At 51.4% G+C, this 14,080-nt stretch overlaps 2 protein-coding genes and 1 long non-coding RNA gene across 9 annotated transcripts in view; 2 read left to right on the top strand and 1 right to left on the bottom strand.

The window, feature by feature from the left end:
• The window catches only part of SHISA5 (shisa family member 5), a 48,171-nt gene extending 43,158 nt beyond the window's left edge, over nt 1-5,013 (top strand). Inside the window, exon 7 of the transcript XR_004280181.1 lies at nt 4,981-5,013. The gene's annotated coding sequence lies outside the window, so the exon portion shown is untranslated. The remainder of the gene's footprint in view (nt 1-4,980) is intronic.
• LOC116576517 lies at nt 1,617-3,887 on the bottom strand. The gene is made up of 4 exons (XR_004280189.1): nt 3,787-3,887; nt 3,649-3,704; nt 3,479-3,566; nt 1,617-1,808 (listed from the first exon to the last, which is right to left on the bottom strand). It is a non-coding gene; the product is annotated as an uncharacterized LOC116576517 (long non-coding RNA).
• On the top strand, nt 3,935-13,441 carry CCDC51 (coiled-coil domain containing 51). Of its 7 annotated transcripts, none has more exons than XM_032318761.1 (5): nt 3,986-4,021; nt 8,473-8,595; nt 10,482-10,801; nt 11,814-11,978; nt 12,453-13,441. In XM_032318761.1, the coding sequence occupies exons 3-5, from the start codon at nt 10,529-10,531 to the stop codon at nt 13,206-13,208; spliced, it is 1,194 nt and encodes a 397-aa protein (XP_032174652.1). In that variant the 5' UTR covers nt 3,986-4,021; nt 8,473-8,595; nt 10,482-10,528; the 3' UTR covers nt 13,209-13,441. The 7 variants fall into 7 exon arrangements, with proteins under 7 accessions (XP_032174669.1, XP_032174644.1, XP_032174661.1 ...); XM_032318744.1 differs by lacking the exon at nt 3,986-4,021 and adding an exon at nt 4,669-4,688; XM_032318778.1 differs by lacking the exon at nt 8,473-8,595 and having other exon boundaries at nt 3,935-4,021.
• Nucleotides 13,442-14,080: the final 639 nt, after the last annotated feature.

Raw genomic sequence — 14,080 nt, 5'->3', positions numbered from 1 at the left:
AATTATGGCAGGTCTCTGGTCTTGTGAAGAAAGGATTGTCCTTCGTTTGTCAGGAAGGATTAGGTTCCACCAAACAGAGTAGCAGGCAGCAGCGTGGTGTTGTGCTGGATCTTGGGGGTTGTTCTCAGCACAGCGTGCTGGCACTTGATCTTGGGAGTTCTTCTCAGCCCCACATGGAATGCCAGAAGTCCAGAGTGTGCTGGCTGTGCAACTTTCCAGAAGTGGACCAAGGAGGGCCCCCCCCTTATTAATATCAAGTACCTTAGTCATAAAACGGGCTTCAATCTATTAAAAAACCTTTTCCAGTTTTGACTTAGCAAAATCTGACTAGTTCTAGAGCCCTTCTTGAAAACAGGCTATTAGAGAAAGATGAGCACTATTAGCATAATTTCCAGTGATATGAAGAGCCTGGAGGGGAAATCCAGACTTGTGCCACTGAATTGTTCCAATATATATGCATTTAGCCTCTGCCTCCTCCAGTTTACTCCTCCTGGAGTCAAAGGTGATCATCAACAAATATAAAGAGAAAAAAATAAAGGCAACAGACAACTGGGACCACCACTTTATAGACAGTGGTAAGGGAAAAGCTCACTACTGTGATTTTGAATTCTCTAAAGGAAGAGAGGCAGTCTCCAGTATACACAAGTGACAGGCAGAAGAGTTGGTAAGAACAGTGAGTCAGCTTGCATACAATGTAGACCATCGTGGTTCAAGATATCAGGGGATGAATGGTATCAGAAGGTAGGGAGTGGCAGCCACATGCCTGACTGGTCATTGTGGGGACTCAATTTTGCCCTAAGAAGCCACTGAGTTCTGAGCCAAGAAGAGACAAAGTGTAACTTTGTGGTTTAGCGCAGGGACACTCTGCAGCCTGAATGAAGGTTAAACTGTAGGGGAGAAAGGGTAGGGGACAGGAAGACAAATGTGGATGTGACCGCAATAACCCAGGTGAGGGATTTTAGGTCAGAATGGGGTGTGTGGGGGGTGATACTGGAGGAAGTATGCAGAGGCCATATTTAATTTGCTGATGGGTCAAATGTGGGGTTTAAAGCATGGGAACCTAGGAAGGACCTTTCTGAAGCCCTAGTGTAAATGCAGACCTGGAGGCTTCAGAGTAAGCTAGGTTCTTAGGAACTTTCAGAATCTTTCTCCTTTCCCATTTTATTCCCTTTATAATGCATATTGTATGTATTAATGTTGCTCCTCTCCCATAACAGAGAAGTTCCTTGACAACAGGAATTGCCCTCTGGTACACATGCAGCATGTAATTAGTGGACACCTGACTTGAAAGACGAATAATCCCATTACAACAAATGCACTGTATCATTGCAACATGGATGTCCTCATAGAAAGAGAACTTTTTTCCTCCCCAAAGTACAAATTCGTTCATTAACCTCATGTAATATATTCCATCAGGCATACAATGATACAAAAACAATAACCACTTCAAATGCATTGGTTTAATTCCAGGTGACACGGAGTTCAGGATAGAACCAAGACTGAAGAGCACACATTGGCAGGATTCCTGGCTAGGTTCACTCTGACCTCAGAACTAACACAGAAAGGACTGAGTGACAAAAAATAAAGAGAATATGAGCCACTGTATGATTGTTTTATTTTTTTTTTTACAAAAGTTTATTCTTAAATGTACAACAGGATCTAAGACAACACTTCATTCCAGCTATAGATAGCAACAGATGCTATGACAGGGAATCCAGATGTTTAAACAGGAATGGAATTAAGGATCATCATTGCCTCAGGCACAAGAACAGCTTACTTTTTGCCAGATTTCTTAATTCCACCTGTGGCTGCAAAAGGAAAAAAAAAGTCTCAGCTAAGGAAAAATATATTCTTTATGGCAGAAGTGCCGGGGGTCTGATAAGGATCCTAGAAAGGCTCAGCTCTTGTGCCGGATAATCTTTTTGATACAAGCATGCACAGGGCTTTACCAACAGTCTATGTGGGATAATACTTGAATGAGGATGAGGCAGGGGCACAAATAATGGCTGTGCACTGGCCTCGACCTACACTATTAAATATTTCACACACTGGCTCATTTAATCCCCATCCCCCATCAACCCATTTTCCAAATAATGAAATCTCAGGGAGGTGTTGTTCAAAGATATAGGCTGGTCTACAACAAATCCAAGATTCCACCTTGGGCAGTCTGATGTCCAATTCCACTTTCTCAACCGCCACATTACACACTACTAGATTATGATCCTGGGGTGTGATTTTTCAGTATCTTTATTTTATTCAATTTACATTTGACTATTTGGCACACATAAATAACTTAAAAAATAGTTACAAAATTAAATATGCCTAACGCAGTAATGAAGATCCTAAATGTCTGACAAAATGAGCCTTTAAAAAATGAGAGCTTCAGTGAAAAACAAGTAGTATAGGATTTCACTAAAGACTGACATTATCCCTATACACAATCACAGATTAAAGGAAAGTACAGGGCGCCTGGGTGGCTCAGTGGGTTAAGCCGCTGCCTTCGGCTCAGGTCATGATCTCAGGGTCCTGGGATCGAGTTCCGCATCGGGCTCTCTGCTCAGCAGGGAGCCTGCTTCCCTCTCTCTCTCTCTCTACCTGCCTCTTCATCTACTTGTGATCTCTCTCTGTCAAATAAATAAATAAAATCTTTAAAAAAAAAAAAAATAAAAAAAAAAAAGGAAAGTACAAAATACCTCACGATCCAAAAAGGAATCACAATACCTAGATCTCAGCACTGTGAATCAAACCAAATGCACTGGAATAGAAGCCTTGTAAAGCCCTGGACAACACTCCCACCATTCTAGCCTCCACCAGGGCAGGGGGTGGCTGAGTGGTCCCATAGGGCACAAATAACTACAGAAGAAACTGTTAACTAGTTTGATGAATGTAAACAGCATCTATGAAGCACAGAAAAGTATTCGGGCTGTTGGGCTTGAAAAATCTTTTGGTATGTAAGCGATTCTTTCTACATAATGAAAAGAGGCAGAATAGTTGGTGGGGGAATTAGATTAAAAAAGCATATAGCACAATAACACATTAAGAAGCTTGGGCTCTATGTTTAGGCGCACCGGTAAGTGAAGACTCAGGATGCAAAAGAATTTACTAGAATTAACAATATGAGCGATGAAGTCAAGAAATGTTTTAAGCAAAAACAGTGAAATACGAATTTGGGGCAAGAAATAGCGGACAATATTTGGAAATTCAACTCTACGACTTTGTGTCTAAGGTACATGAATTTCGGTATTTCCATTTCTGCCGCTTCCCCAGAGACAGACCAGACTGCCTGGAAGAAAAGGGATTTCATTTCCAAAGCTGGTCTGGCTCCCTCCCCTTCCCGCTGCTGCGAATCGAAGCCTGGCGGGGTCGGTCCGCCGTAGCGGACGCGAGGACCTCACCAATGAGGCAGGAAATGGACCACGCTGATTGATGCTCAGAGCGTTAGCCCGGCTTGAGCTCACTCTACTCGGCCCTCACTTACCCAGGGGACCCTTCCCCGCGGCCTTCGCTTTTAGCTCCTCGAGTTTCTTCTGCTCCTCCTTCTGTTTCTGCTTGAATGCCTTATCTTCCTAGGGAGAGGCAGACAGGGTTCACGCCAGGCAAATTTCCCAGTCCCTCCGCACCCACCCACGCCTCCGCGCTCGCCCTCACCTCGTCCATCTCCTTGGCCTGTTTCTTGGGCTGCTTCAGGGGCTTCTTCTTGCCACCTGTGGGCGACACAAGCATGCTCAGTTCAGTCCCCACCGGGCCCTGTCCCTCTCTGCCCTGCCACCACCCCCGCACACTCACCTTCGCGGCCGGACATGGCGCCTGCCGCCCCTTCCCCAGACCCTGCCACCGGAAGCGGAGCGCCCCTTCCCACCCCCGGCGCCTATACTTCTACGCGAGCCCTCTGATTGGCTCCTAGTCAGGAAGCTTCCCTCCCGCTGCCGGAAGCAACTCTGGGGGCGGGCATTAAAGGGTCAGAGATCTACTGAGTGGCGGGCCCTCTGTTTGGGTTGCAGTTTCCGCGTTGGGTTGCCAGGTACGAGGTTGGGGTTGGCTTGCCGGAGGAGGGTCCGGAAGCCAGGAGGGGTGCTTAACCGGAAGGTGCTAGGCCTGGGACCGTGCAGGGGGAAAGCATTGGGGGTAGAACGAAGGGCGCGTGCTGAAGCCGTGAAGTTCCGCGCGTTCCTGGAACCGAGGAAAGGACGCGTGGGTGGAGAGAGATCGGAGGGAGGTGACAGAAATGTGGGCGGGGGCTAGATCTCTGGTCGTAAAGTTTTGGAAACCACCGGAAGGAGTTTGGATTTTATCAGAGAGCCGGCTTATGACTTTTTGCAAATTCTGTTAATTCATTTAGTACTTTTTTGTTGAGTATGTACTATATGCAGATAGTATTATAGGCACTGAGGATGCAGCAGTGAACAAAACAATGCCTACCCTGGCAGAGCTGACGTTCTAGTGGGTGAGACAGCCCTTAAGCAAAGTAAGTAAGTGAAACATATCGCAGGTCATGTACGTACGTGCATGGAGAAAAATAAAGCAGACAAAGTGGGTAGCGTGCTGGGATGGGAGGGCATGGCAGTGACATTTGAGCAGGACTTGGAAAAGAGAAGGGAGCAAACTGCAGATAGCAAGCCGCTGATGTGAAGATCCTGCTGTGGGGATAGCCTCATGTGTTCCAGCAACACCAAGAAAGTCCATGCGTGGTAATTACCTGAAGGATGTGCTAGCTAACTTTATTGTGGTACACGTTTAGCAATTTATATATCTATCAAGTGTATTGAGTCATCGCGTGTGTATCTTAAACTTACACAGTGCTATATACCATTTATATGTCAATAAAGCTGGGGGGAGTAAGGTCCATATGATTGGAGGAGAATGAGAAGATTGAGAGCCAGGAAGTGGATTCCCTGGAGACCATGGAAAGAATTTTGACTTTTACATTAAGATAGATGAGAAACCATTGGAAAGTTTGAGCAGAGAGAGACATGGTTTGGGGTGTGTGTGTGTGTGTGTGTGTGTGTGTGTGGTTTTTTTTTTTTTTAAGATTTTATTTATTTATTTGACAGAGATCACAGGTAGACAGAAGGAAGCAGGCTCCCTGCTGAGCAGAGAGCCCGATGCGGGCCTCGGTCCCAGGATGCTGAGATCATGACCTGAGCCGAAGGCAGAGGCTTTAACCCACTGAGCCACCCAGGTGCCTGGGTTGTGTTCTGAAAGGACTACTGACTGCTTTGTTCACCATAGACTGTAGGGGCTAGAGTAGAAGCAGGGAGACATGTTAGTCACTAGGACAAGGTGGTAGCAGTGGCAAGGATAAGAGGGGGGGGATTTTGTTTTTAGAAAGGAAGTAGCATCTGCCAATGAATTGGATATGAGGTGGGAGAGAAGGATGTCGGGTGATTTGAGGATTTTGGTCTGATTTGGACTTGAAATTTCCATCAACCAAGATGGAGAAGGCTGTGGAAAAGGCAAGTTGGAAAGGGAAGTTAAGATCCCCAGTCTTCTAAGCGGGGATGTGGATTAAGCAGCTAGGTAAACGAGCCTGGAATCTACAGGAGAGGTCTGGGCTGGAAAAATCAGAGCATAGTTGATAGTTTTTTAAAGTAATGGTTTTGGCAGGGGGGAAGGGTGGGGGGCACTTGGCTGGCTCAGTCAGTGGAACGTGTGACTCTTAATCTTGAAGTCATGAGTTTGACCCCCACGTTGGATATAGAGATTACTTTTTTAAAAAAGCAATAGTTGGGGCACCTGGATGGCTCAGTGGGTTAAGCCTCTACCTTTGGGTCATGGTCTCAGTCAAGGTCTCAGGTCATGGTCTCAGTGTCCTGGGATCAAGCCCTGCATCAGGCTCTCTGCTCAGCAGGGAGCCTGCTTCCCCCCCTCCACCCTGCCAGCCTCTCTGTCTACTTGTGATCTCTCTGTCAAATAAATAAATAAAAATCTTAAAAAAAAAAAAGTAATAGTTTTATCGAGATACAACTTACATACCATACAATTCACTTATTTAATGTGTACAGTTCAGTGGTTTTAGTGTATTCACAGTGTTGTTCAACCATCACTATAATTAATTTAATAACATTCTAGTAGATGGCTTTTAAAGACATGGGACTGGATGAGAGAGGAGTCCGAGGACCCTGCCCTGCAGCACTCTCTGTGGAGAGGTTCAGGAGATGAGTGGGGCCGAGTGTAGAAGGTATTTCAAGGAGGAAGAAGGTGGCATGAGTCCCAGGCTGCTGATAGGCCAAGTAAGAGGAGGATTGAGATCTGATCACTGGATTTAGTAATGTGGACGTGACCTGGACAAGAGCATTTCCAGTGGCATGGTCGTTTCGAGGGCTGCATCAGAGAGGGCTTTCAGAGAGGATGGGAGAAGAGGAACTGGAGAGAGCAAGTGCTCACAATCCATCAAGGAGTTTGGCTGTACAGAGGGGCAGAGAAGTGGCGCTATTGCTGGAGGGATGTTTGATCAATTAGTAGTGTCAGCTGGGGAGGGCGCACGGGACCTGGGGCACAGCTTGGTCTTCCTAGAGCATGAATTCTTCATCCTGAAGAGCAAGAGAGGAGGTGGAAACTGGACAGACACTGGCAGGTGGGAAGGTACGGTAGGAGATTAGAGAAGTTGTCTTCCAATTTTTAAGTATTGTCTTAGTGAAAAATGAAGCAAGTCATCAGCTGCATGTGAGGAAGAGGTACAGGTGATGGAGGTTCTTAGGATGGGCAGTTGGTAGGAGACGGTCACCTGGGTAGAACTGGAGAATTGATTTGGACGGGCAAGGTTCTGAACTTGACCCTCAAGACCCTTGTTAAAGTGGCCTCTGTTTACCTCTTCAGCCTCTCCTCTGCCCACTCTCCTTTCCTCTGCTGTCTTCCAGCTACACCGGCTGCCTTTTAGGTTTTAGATGACCCCATGTACCTCTCCACTTTGCCCCCTCTGGCAGGGACACCTTACCTGTGCTGACTAAGGGCCTGTGAGATGTTTGAGTCGGGAGAGGCTGGGTGGATGAGAGGAGGGACTGGAACAGAGGAACAACTTGAGTCCTTTCCTCACACAGCAACGTCTCTGCTGTGACCAAGCTTATGTTGTAGCGAGGGGCTTGGCAACATGTGAAGAAGGCAAATATGTGTCTGATGGAGACAGATAAACCTGGTGGCCCAGGAGGAAATGGTCAAGGAAGGCTTTGCCATGAGGTGGATGTCTGAGCCAAGACCTAGAAGTCAGGGTGAGCCGCCTGGAGCTGAGGAGGAAGCAGCAGGGTTGGGCTTCGCGTGTTTGGGTGCCTGTAGCGGAGGTCAGGGGCAGAGAGGGGGGAAGAGGATGCCGGTCAAGAGGAGCGGGGCTTGTTGCCCACTGGCAGGACTGGTGTTCATAGCAAGTGAGATGGGAGCTGTCGGGGGTGCAGGGGGGCTTGAACCGAGGCTATGCAATGATGAATTAACAGAGCCTCAGGTTGTGAGCAATGGCTCTGAGCAGCTGGGAGGAAGCCAGGACAGACAGAAGGACGTAGCTGTCATCGCCGCCAGGGTTGGGTGACCCTCCTGGCTTCCAGGAGTGGGCGGCTGGTAGAGGAGGAGCTGAGAAAGGAGGCTGAGAAGGTTGGAGGAAGCTGAGAGGGGTAGTGACTTCAAAAAGACAGAGTGTTGGAAGCTGCAGAGATTTGGAGAAGAAATCTGGGAAGCGCTTGCTGAATCCGGCAAGGTAGAAATTTTGTGGGGTTGGAGGGGCAGGGAGCAGCCTTGAGGTGGCATGAGATCAGGTTAGAATGGGGGCAAAGGAAGTAGTGACAGCTGAGGTGGACACCTTTCTGGTGAGTTGCTGAAAAGGACGGGGCTGTGTTTGGTGGTGCTGCAAGTCTGTGTGCTTTGCTTTGCTCTGGAGTCCACCCACAGAATTGTGGGGTCACAGCTCAGTGCAGTGGGTGCTGGCCTTGAGGCCTCCCAGGCTAGCTCAACCCCTGGGTCATGGATGTTGTGTGCTTTCTCGGGCCTTAGGGATGGGGTCTGGTAGTTAGGGGGCGGCACCAGCTTGGAAGCAGTGTCACAGCAATGTCCCCTTCTGTGGCTCTCAGCTCAGACCCGCTTTGGGCAGGAGGCATGTCCCTACTCAAGCAACTTTGTTTTCTAGAAGGCCTGAGCTTCTCCAAGCGCAGCACAAGAGGGAGGAGGCTGGGATGCTGTGGGCTGATCTCTGTTACATCCACAAGCCACTTTCTTCATCCCTGGAGCTTCTCCAGTCTTCTGTCCACAGCTCCTACTGCTTTTCTCTCTGGCCTGGTTGTTTGGCCACTAGGTGTCACTCTTACAGCCAGAGTCAGTACTTGAGGGCTGGGGTGGGGGGCGCTGGCTAGGGGAGGGGAGGGAGTGCTGGCCCAGGTGTGCTGGGAGCATGGGTCACCTGACCTGGCCTCTCTGGGGGTCCTCAGCGTCCTGGCTGCTCCTGGGCTTAGGCAAGGACTGACTGGGTAATGGGAGTCTCCCTGTGCTCTTTAGGTAACAAGAAGTGGGTGTCATTGGGGCCCATGCATCAAAGCAAGGTTGAAAAGAGAAAGATTAAAGAAACCTAACCTGTAGAGCATGGCTGAGGTTGGAGAGGCGGGAGAAAGCTTACAGAAGGTGAGGATTGTGACATGGAGCTGGGAGCCTGGACAGCCTAGGCTCAGAGCACATAGAGAAGGGCTCATGTGAACCTAAGAAAAGCTCTCCTCTGTAAAGAGATCTGGGCGTTTTGTTTTGTTTCCTTTTTCTCCTGGAATTACCTTTTCAGAGGACTGCCGAGGAGGGAGTTTTCTGCCTTGGGATATGAACAACCTGTGTCCTCGAACATAGAGCAAAACTCTGCTTCCCCAGTGCTGTGGCCGCCCTTGGTGTCTGGACTGTTGGTTTTTTTTTTTTTAAGATTTTTTTTTTTTTTTTGGGGGGGTGAAGGATCGCGGTAAGGAGGAGGAGGAGGAACCAGAGGCCCTCTTGTCAGTGGGTGGGTGAAGCTCTCCAGGGGTTCAGAGAGAGGAGACGGGGAGGAGAGGTCCAAGTCTTTGGGAGCAGTGGGTGGCAGGGTAGGGGGAGGGGAGCTGGCCAAGAGGACCTGAGAGGTGGAGCAGTAAGAGCAGAGGAAGGGGCGAGAGTGCAGAGTCCAGAAAGCTGGACATAAGGGACCTTGGCCCATTTGCCTTGGTGTCTGCCTAGGTTATTTAGGTCCATGAAAATCTGATAGTTAAACGTGCCTTCCGGAGGCCATCTGATCCAGTTCCAGGGTTTTAAGATTGGCCAGCAGGCCTAAAACACCCCTGGGATGTTTTAGGGTCGAATTTGGATTGGGAGGTCCCCACGATTCGTTGCCGGGCAACCCGAGGGCTGGAGGAAGGCGTCCCCTCGTCCACCACTGGGTTGCGGAAAAACTGTGTCGACTGCCATAGAGGTTAGGACGTCTCCCAGCCTCTCGGAGTCACGGAGGTCACCTGGTGACCGGCGGGGTCCACCCTGACGCGGCTGCGATTAGGGCAGGGCTTTCCGGAAGGAGGCGCGGAATCGGGGAAACTCACCACAGCTTCGGAAGTGGTGTTGGGAAAGGCAGGTCCGGTTCGGCCAGGGAAAGGAGAGAGCCTCCCCACTGTGTGGGGGCTCAATCTCCTTCCCGGGTCTCGGGACCAAATGTAAAGCTTTTTCCGGCGAGATAAACACAACACAAGGCAAAGTGGGGGCAAGGCAAGATTTATTGAAAACGCTCTCCGGCGAAGTTTCAGGGCTCAGGAGAAGGGGAGCCAGGAAAGTTGCACCGGGAGGAGGTGGGCACCCTCGGGCGAGGTTCCGCCACTCTGGAAAGCAGAGTGGCGGAAGTCGCCTTTTTTTTTAAAGATTTTATTTATTTACTTGACAGACAGAGATCACAAGTTTGCAGAGAGGCGGGGAGAGAGAGAGGGGGAAGCAGGCTCCCCACAGAGCAGAAAGCCCAATGCGGGGCTCGATCCCAGGACTCTAGGATCATGACCTGAGCCGAAGGCAGAGGCTTTAACCCACTGAGCCACCCAGGTGCCCCTGGACTGTTGGTTTTGATGGCCTTTTACGGAGATCTTTCCCTGAAACCCCCCTCAGTTCCAGTTTCCCGGGAGTCTTTATGAACCTACCTCCGTGGGGTTTTGTCAGCATGGGCACAGCTCAGGTTTGAGAATTTGCTTTGACATTAGCAGACAACCGGGCACCAGGCTTCTCATCGGAGTCGCAACAGAGACCTGGGGGATGTGGGGAAGGCGGGTGGAATGGGAGCGTCTGAGGGAGGTGGAAGGCATGATCTCCTCAATATCGTCTTCCCTGCCCTGTTCTCCCCTGAGTTGTCTGGGAGCACCCATGGCTGTAGTGGCTGCAGTCCCCCGGCACAACGGAGTAACGCTCAGTTTGGACTCCTCTACTGATACTTGTTCGGAACTGCCCCTGGGCCCTACAGTCTGACTCAGGCCCAGCCTTTCTCAGCTGGGAGCTGATCTGTCTGTCGTCCCCCACCACAGATCTCCTGAGGACAGGGCGCAGCACCGCATTTACCACTCGGCACGTCATGGGTGTGCGCTGCGTGCTTGTGCGGAGAGGCCTCCTTGGAAGGGACCTCTTCATGACCAGGACTCTCTGCAGCCCAGGCCCTCGCCAGCCCAGAGAGAAAGGACCTGAGGAGGTGGCCCTGGGGCTGTACCACCGCCTCACTGCCCTGGGAAGAGCCCTGGGGCACGACATTCGGCAGCGAGCGTCCTCCACGGCCACGACCTGGTGGGACAGATATGAAGAGTTTGTCGGACTCAATGAGGTTCGCGAGGCCCAGGGAAACGTGACCGAGGTGAGGAGGGAAGTTGGGGTGCTGGGCCCTGCCTTCTGACTCGGGAAATGTGGCCTGAGGTTTCTGCCAGATCATCACCAGCCACACGGTCCTGGGAAGCCATGCCCGCATTTGCCTTTTCTCAAACGAATACTATTCACAGAGGGATTTGACTCGTGTCTCACGTGACACCTGGGTTTGATAGCTCCACCTGGGGTGGAGCTCTCTGTGTAACCATGTTCTCCTACCCTGAAAACGGGTTTCTGCGTACTGGTCAGTCTCCAGCCATTGATATCCATTGTGTTAGGCCAGTGGACACTTCCCATGTGGGCTCTTCGGGGTTGTTGAGGACGTTACGGTGTCCTCAAAGCCCTGTGTGGAATTAGAACAGCCCCGGTGAAGGTACAGGCCCAGGGCCAGGGCAGCATCATACGCTGAGCTGGAAAGAGCTGCCTGTGGCAGCTGTTGGTGGCAGTGGAAACGCCTTCTTGTCACCTCTGTTCCTGCTCCTGCCTAGTGCATACCAGGCTAGTGAAGAGGCAAGAATCTGGGGTTGGTGGGAGGTTTTGAGGCACCCTACTGTGTCTCCCCCTGGAGGTCGTGACCTTGCTGAGCTGGCGTTTCTGGGTCTGTAACATGGAGACATGGAGGTCACGGCCCTGCCTCTGGTGGCCTCGTTGTGAGATCCAGCTAAGATAACGTACGTGGAACAGCTCAGGAACCTGGGTTCCACTTCTTTATGGTTTGCATCAGACTAGAGTTGGCTGGATTTTGTGTGTAGTGTTCCTTATTTCCCAGTTTCTCAGGAGCACGTTATTTCTACTTGAATGGATAAATCTGCAGATTCTGATGGGTGTGGCCCCGGGGCTGCACTTTGAGGACTGCTGGGTGAGCCAGGATTTTGTGTCTGAGGGACTCCTTTCCACCCTTTCGCACCGACACCCCACTCACCTCAGCCACAGCCTTGGGCACGGGTAGCTGAGCCTGTGTGGGTATGGAGGGAAGCGAATGGCCTCCCTCGTTCCCTCTGCAGGCAGAGAAAGTGTTCATGGTGGCGCGAGGGCTTGTCCGAGAGGCTCGGGAAGACTTGGAGGTTCACCAGGCCAAGCTGAAGGAGGTGAGGGACCGCTTGGACCGCGTCTCCAGAGAGGATAACCAGTACCTAGAACTGGCTACGCTGGAGCACAGGATGCTGCAGGTACAGGCAGCTTGGGAGGCAGCCCCCTCTCCAGGCAGGGGCCCTGGCCTGGCAGGTCATGGAGGGGCAGGGTGGGAACACTCACTAGCCTGTGGTCAGAGGTCTGGTGAGGACGTAAACCTCCTCACTGAGCCCCAGGCTTCTGGACCCTATCCACCAACTTCGTCCTGGAGTTAGCAGTCCAGGGCAGTATAACCTGGGTCCCACGGAGGGAGCACCGTGGAGGAGGGACTGGCCCAGAGAGGACATTCTGTAGACCCAGCACTGCTGGGTTAGAAGGTAGTACGGCTCATCTTGACCACCCGCCATTGCTTTGCTCCCTGTCCCGACCAGGTTTACTCTGCCTTCGGTCACCCAGTGGGTTTACGGAGCAGGGGTCTGTGCTGGGCTGAGGTTGGGCCCCAGGAGCGTCTGCTCGTGGCTGCTGCTGCAGGGCCCCCTTGCTGCTGTGTAACACAGCTCTTGCTTCTGCAGGAGGAGAAGAGGCTTCGTGCAACCTATCTGCGCGCGGAAGACTCAGAGCGAGAGAAGTTCTCCCTCTTCTCTGCGGCTGTGCGGGAAAGTCACGAGAAGGAGCGCACTCGAGCTGAGAGAACCAAGAACTGGTCCCTCATTGGGTCAGTCCTGGGGGCCCTGATTGGCGTGGCTGGCTCCACCTATGTGAATCGGGTGCGGCTACAGGAGCTGAAGGCCTTGCTCTTAGAGGCACAGAAGGGGCCTCTGAGCCTCCAGGAGGCCATCCGAGAACAGGCATCCAGCTACTCCCTCCAGCAGAGGGACCTCCATGACCTCATGGTAGACCTAAGGGGCCTGGTACGAGCTGGGCCCGGGCAGAGCCCTGGGGCCCAGACAGGTACTTCCCCCACCCGAGACAGAGACACAGATATCCTTTCAGCTGCCCTGAAAGAGCAGCTCAGCCATTCCAGGCAGGTCCGTTCCTGTCTAGAGGGTTTACGAGAGCGGCTTGATGGCTTGGAAAAGACGTTCAGCCAGACGGCTGAGGTGGTTCAGCTTGCAAAGGCTGCGGTGCATCCGGGCCTGGTGGAGCCAGCAGATGGGGCTCTGCCGGGCTCCTTGCTGGAGCAGGGAAACATGATCCTGGCACTGTCGGGCATGGAGCAGAGGTTAGAAGCCCAGGTCAACAGGAACACCATCTATAGCACGCTGATCACCTCTGTGACATTTGTGGCCGCGCTACCTGTGCTCTACATGCTGTTTAGGGCCAGCTAGCCCCTGGACCCTCCTCCAGAGGCCCTGAGGGGATAGGTGTGGCTGTGGATTTAGAGAATCCCAACAATGAAGTGAGCCTTTGGGGTGCACGCAGCCTCACCCTGAGGCTGAGCACCATCTCTGTGGCTGACCAGCGGGCATACTTTGCTTTCTAGAAAATGCTCCCTTATGTTAATTATCAAAACTCTATGCTAATATCCAATTAAAATGTCTTTGGGTTTGTGTTACTTAAAGCAATTTACATCAGACAGAGTTTTTCTTATTCAAGACAGATTTGGGATTTAAGGGTTGGTCCTGGAATTACAGTAATCCCCCCTACCCGTCCCTGTAATCCCCCCTACCCCTCCCTCTTAGTTCCTCTCTCACCTCCTCTTGGTCTTGTCCTCACTTCAGGACCATATTGGATGTACTTACCCTTGAGGCCTGGGTATTTGTTTTGGATTGCCTGGCCTGGCCTCTGCTTGCCTGACCTTCCTGTGTCAGATAGCCTGGGGGGTTCCAGTGAGTGGAATCTGGTACACTCACTGCTGACCGTGGTTTCTGCCGTTTCTGGATTACTTTCTCTGCAGGGGTGGGGAGAACCTTCTGGTTCTAACACTGGAGGGACGATCAGAAGGAGGGGGGTAGGGATCAGGGAAATGGTTGATAAATATTGATGGGGACATAATTAGAGATTGGTAGCCAGTCTGGGTCCCTGTGCAGAGAGAGCTTTGGGCAGCCCAGTGTTCTGCTAGAGCTAGATGTCCTCCCATACCAGCCTACGGACTGCCTGTACACAGGCAGAGCTTACCCCATCAGCAGTCTGAACTAAATGGCTTCCCAGAGTTAGGAGGTGCGGTGGGGGGCATGGGGCTGGGTTGGGTGGTGGGTGG

The sequence above is a fragment of the Mustela erminea genome, chromosome 1 (assembly GCF_009829155.1).
Source record: "Mustela erminea isolate mMusErm1 chromosome 1, mMusErm1.Pri, whole genome shotgun sequence".
NCBI lineage: Eukaryota > Metazoa > Chordata > Mammalia > Carnivora > Mustelidae > Mustela > Mustela erminea.
The sequence above is the reverse complement of the archived record's forward strand: the minus strand, read 5'-3'. Positions and strand labels throughout refer to the sequence as shown.

Bases quoted from the DNA above. Each gene is read 5' to 3' on its own strand.
- CCDC51 (XM_032318724.1), top strand. From the start codon at position 6,306: ATGGTCGTTTCGAGGGCTGCATCAGAGAGGGCTTTCAGAGAGGATGGG. The intron at 6,583-10,481 runs GTACGGTAGGAG...CCCCCACCACAG, and splicing joins AGACACTGGCAGGTGGGAAG to ATCTCCTGAGGACAGGGCGC. The intron at 10,802-11,813 runs GTGAGGAGGGAA...TTCCCTCTGCAG, and splicing joins CCCAGGGAAACGTGACCGAG to GCAGAGAAAGTGTTCATGGT.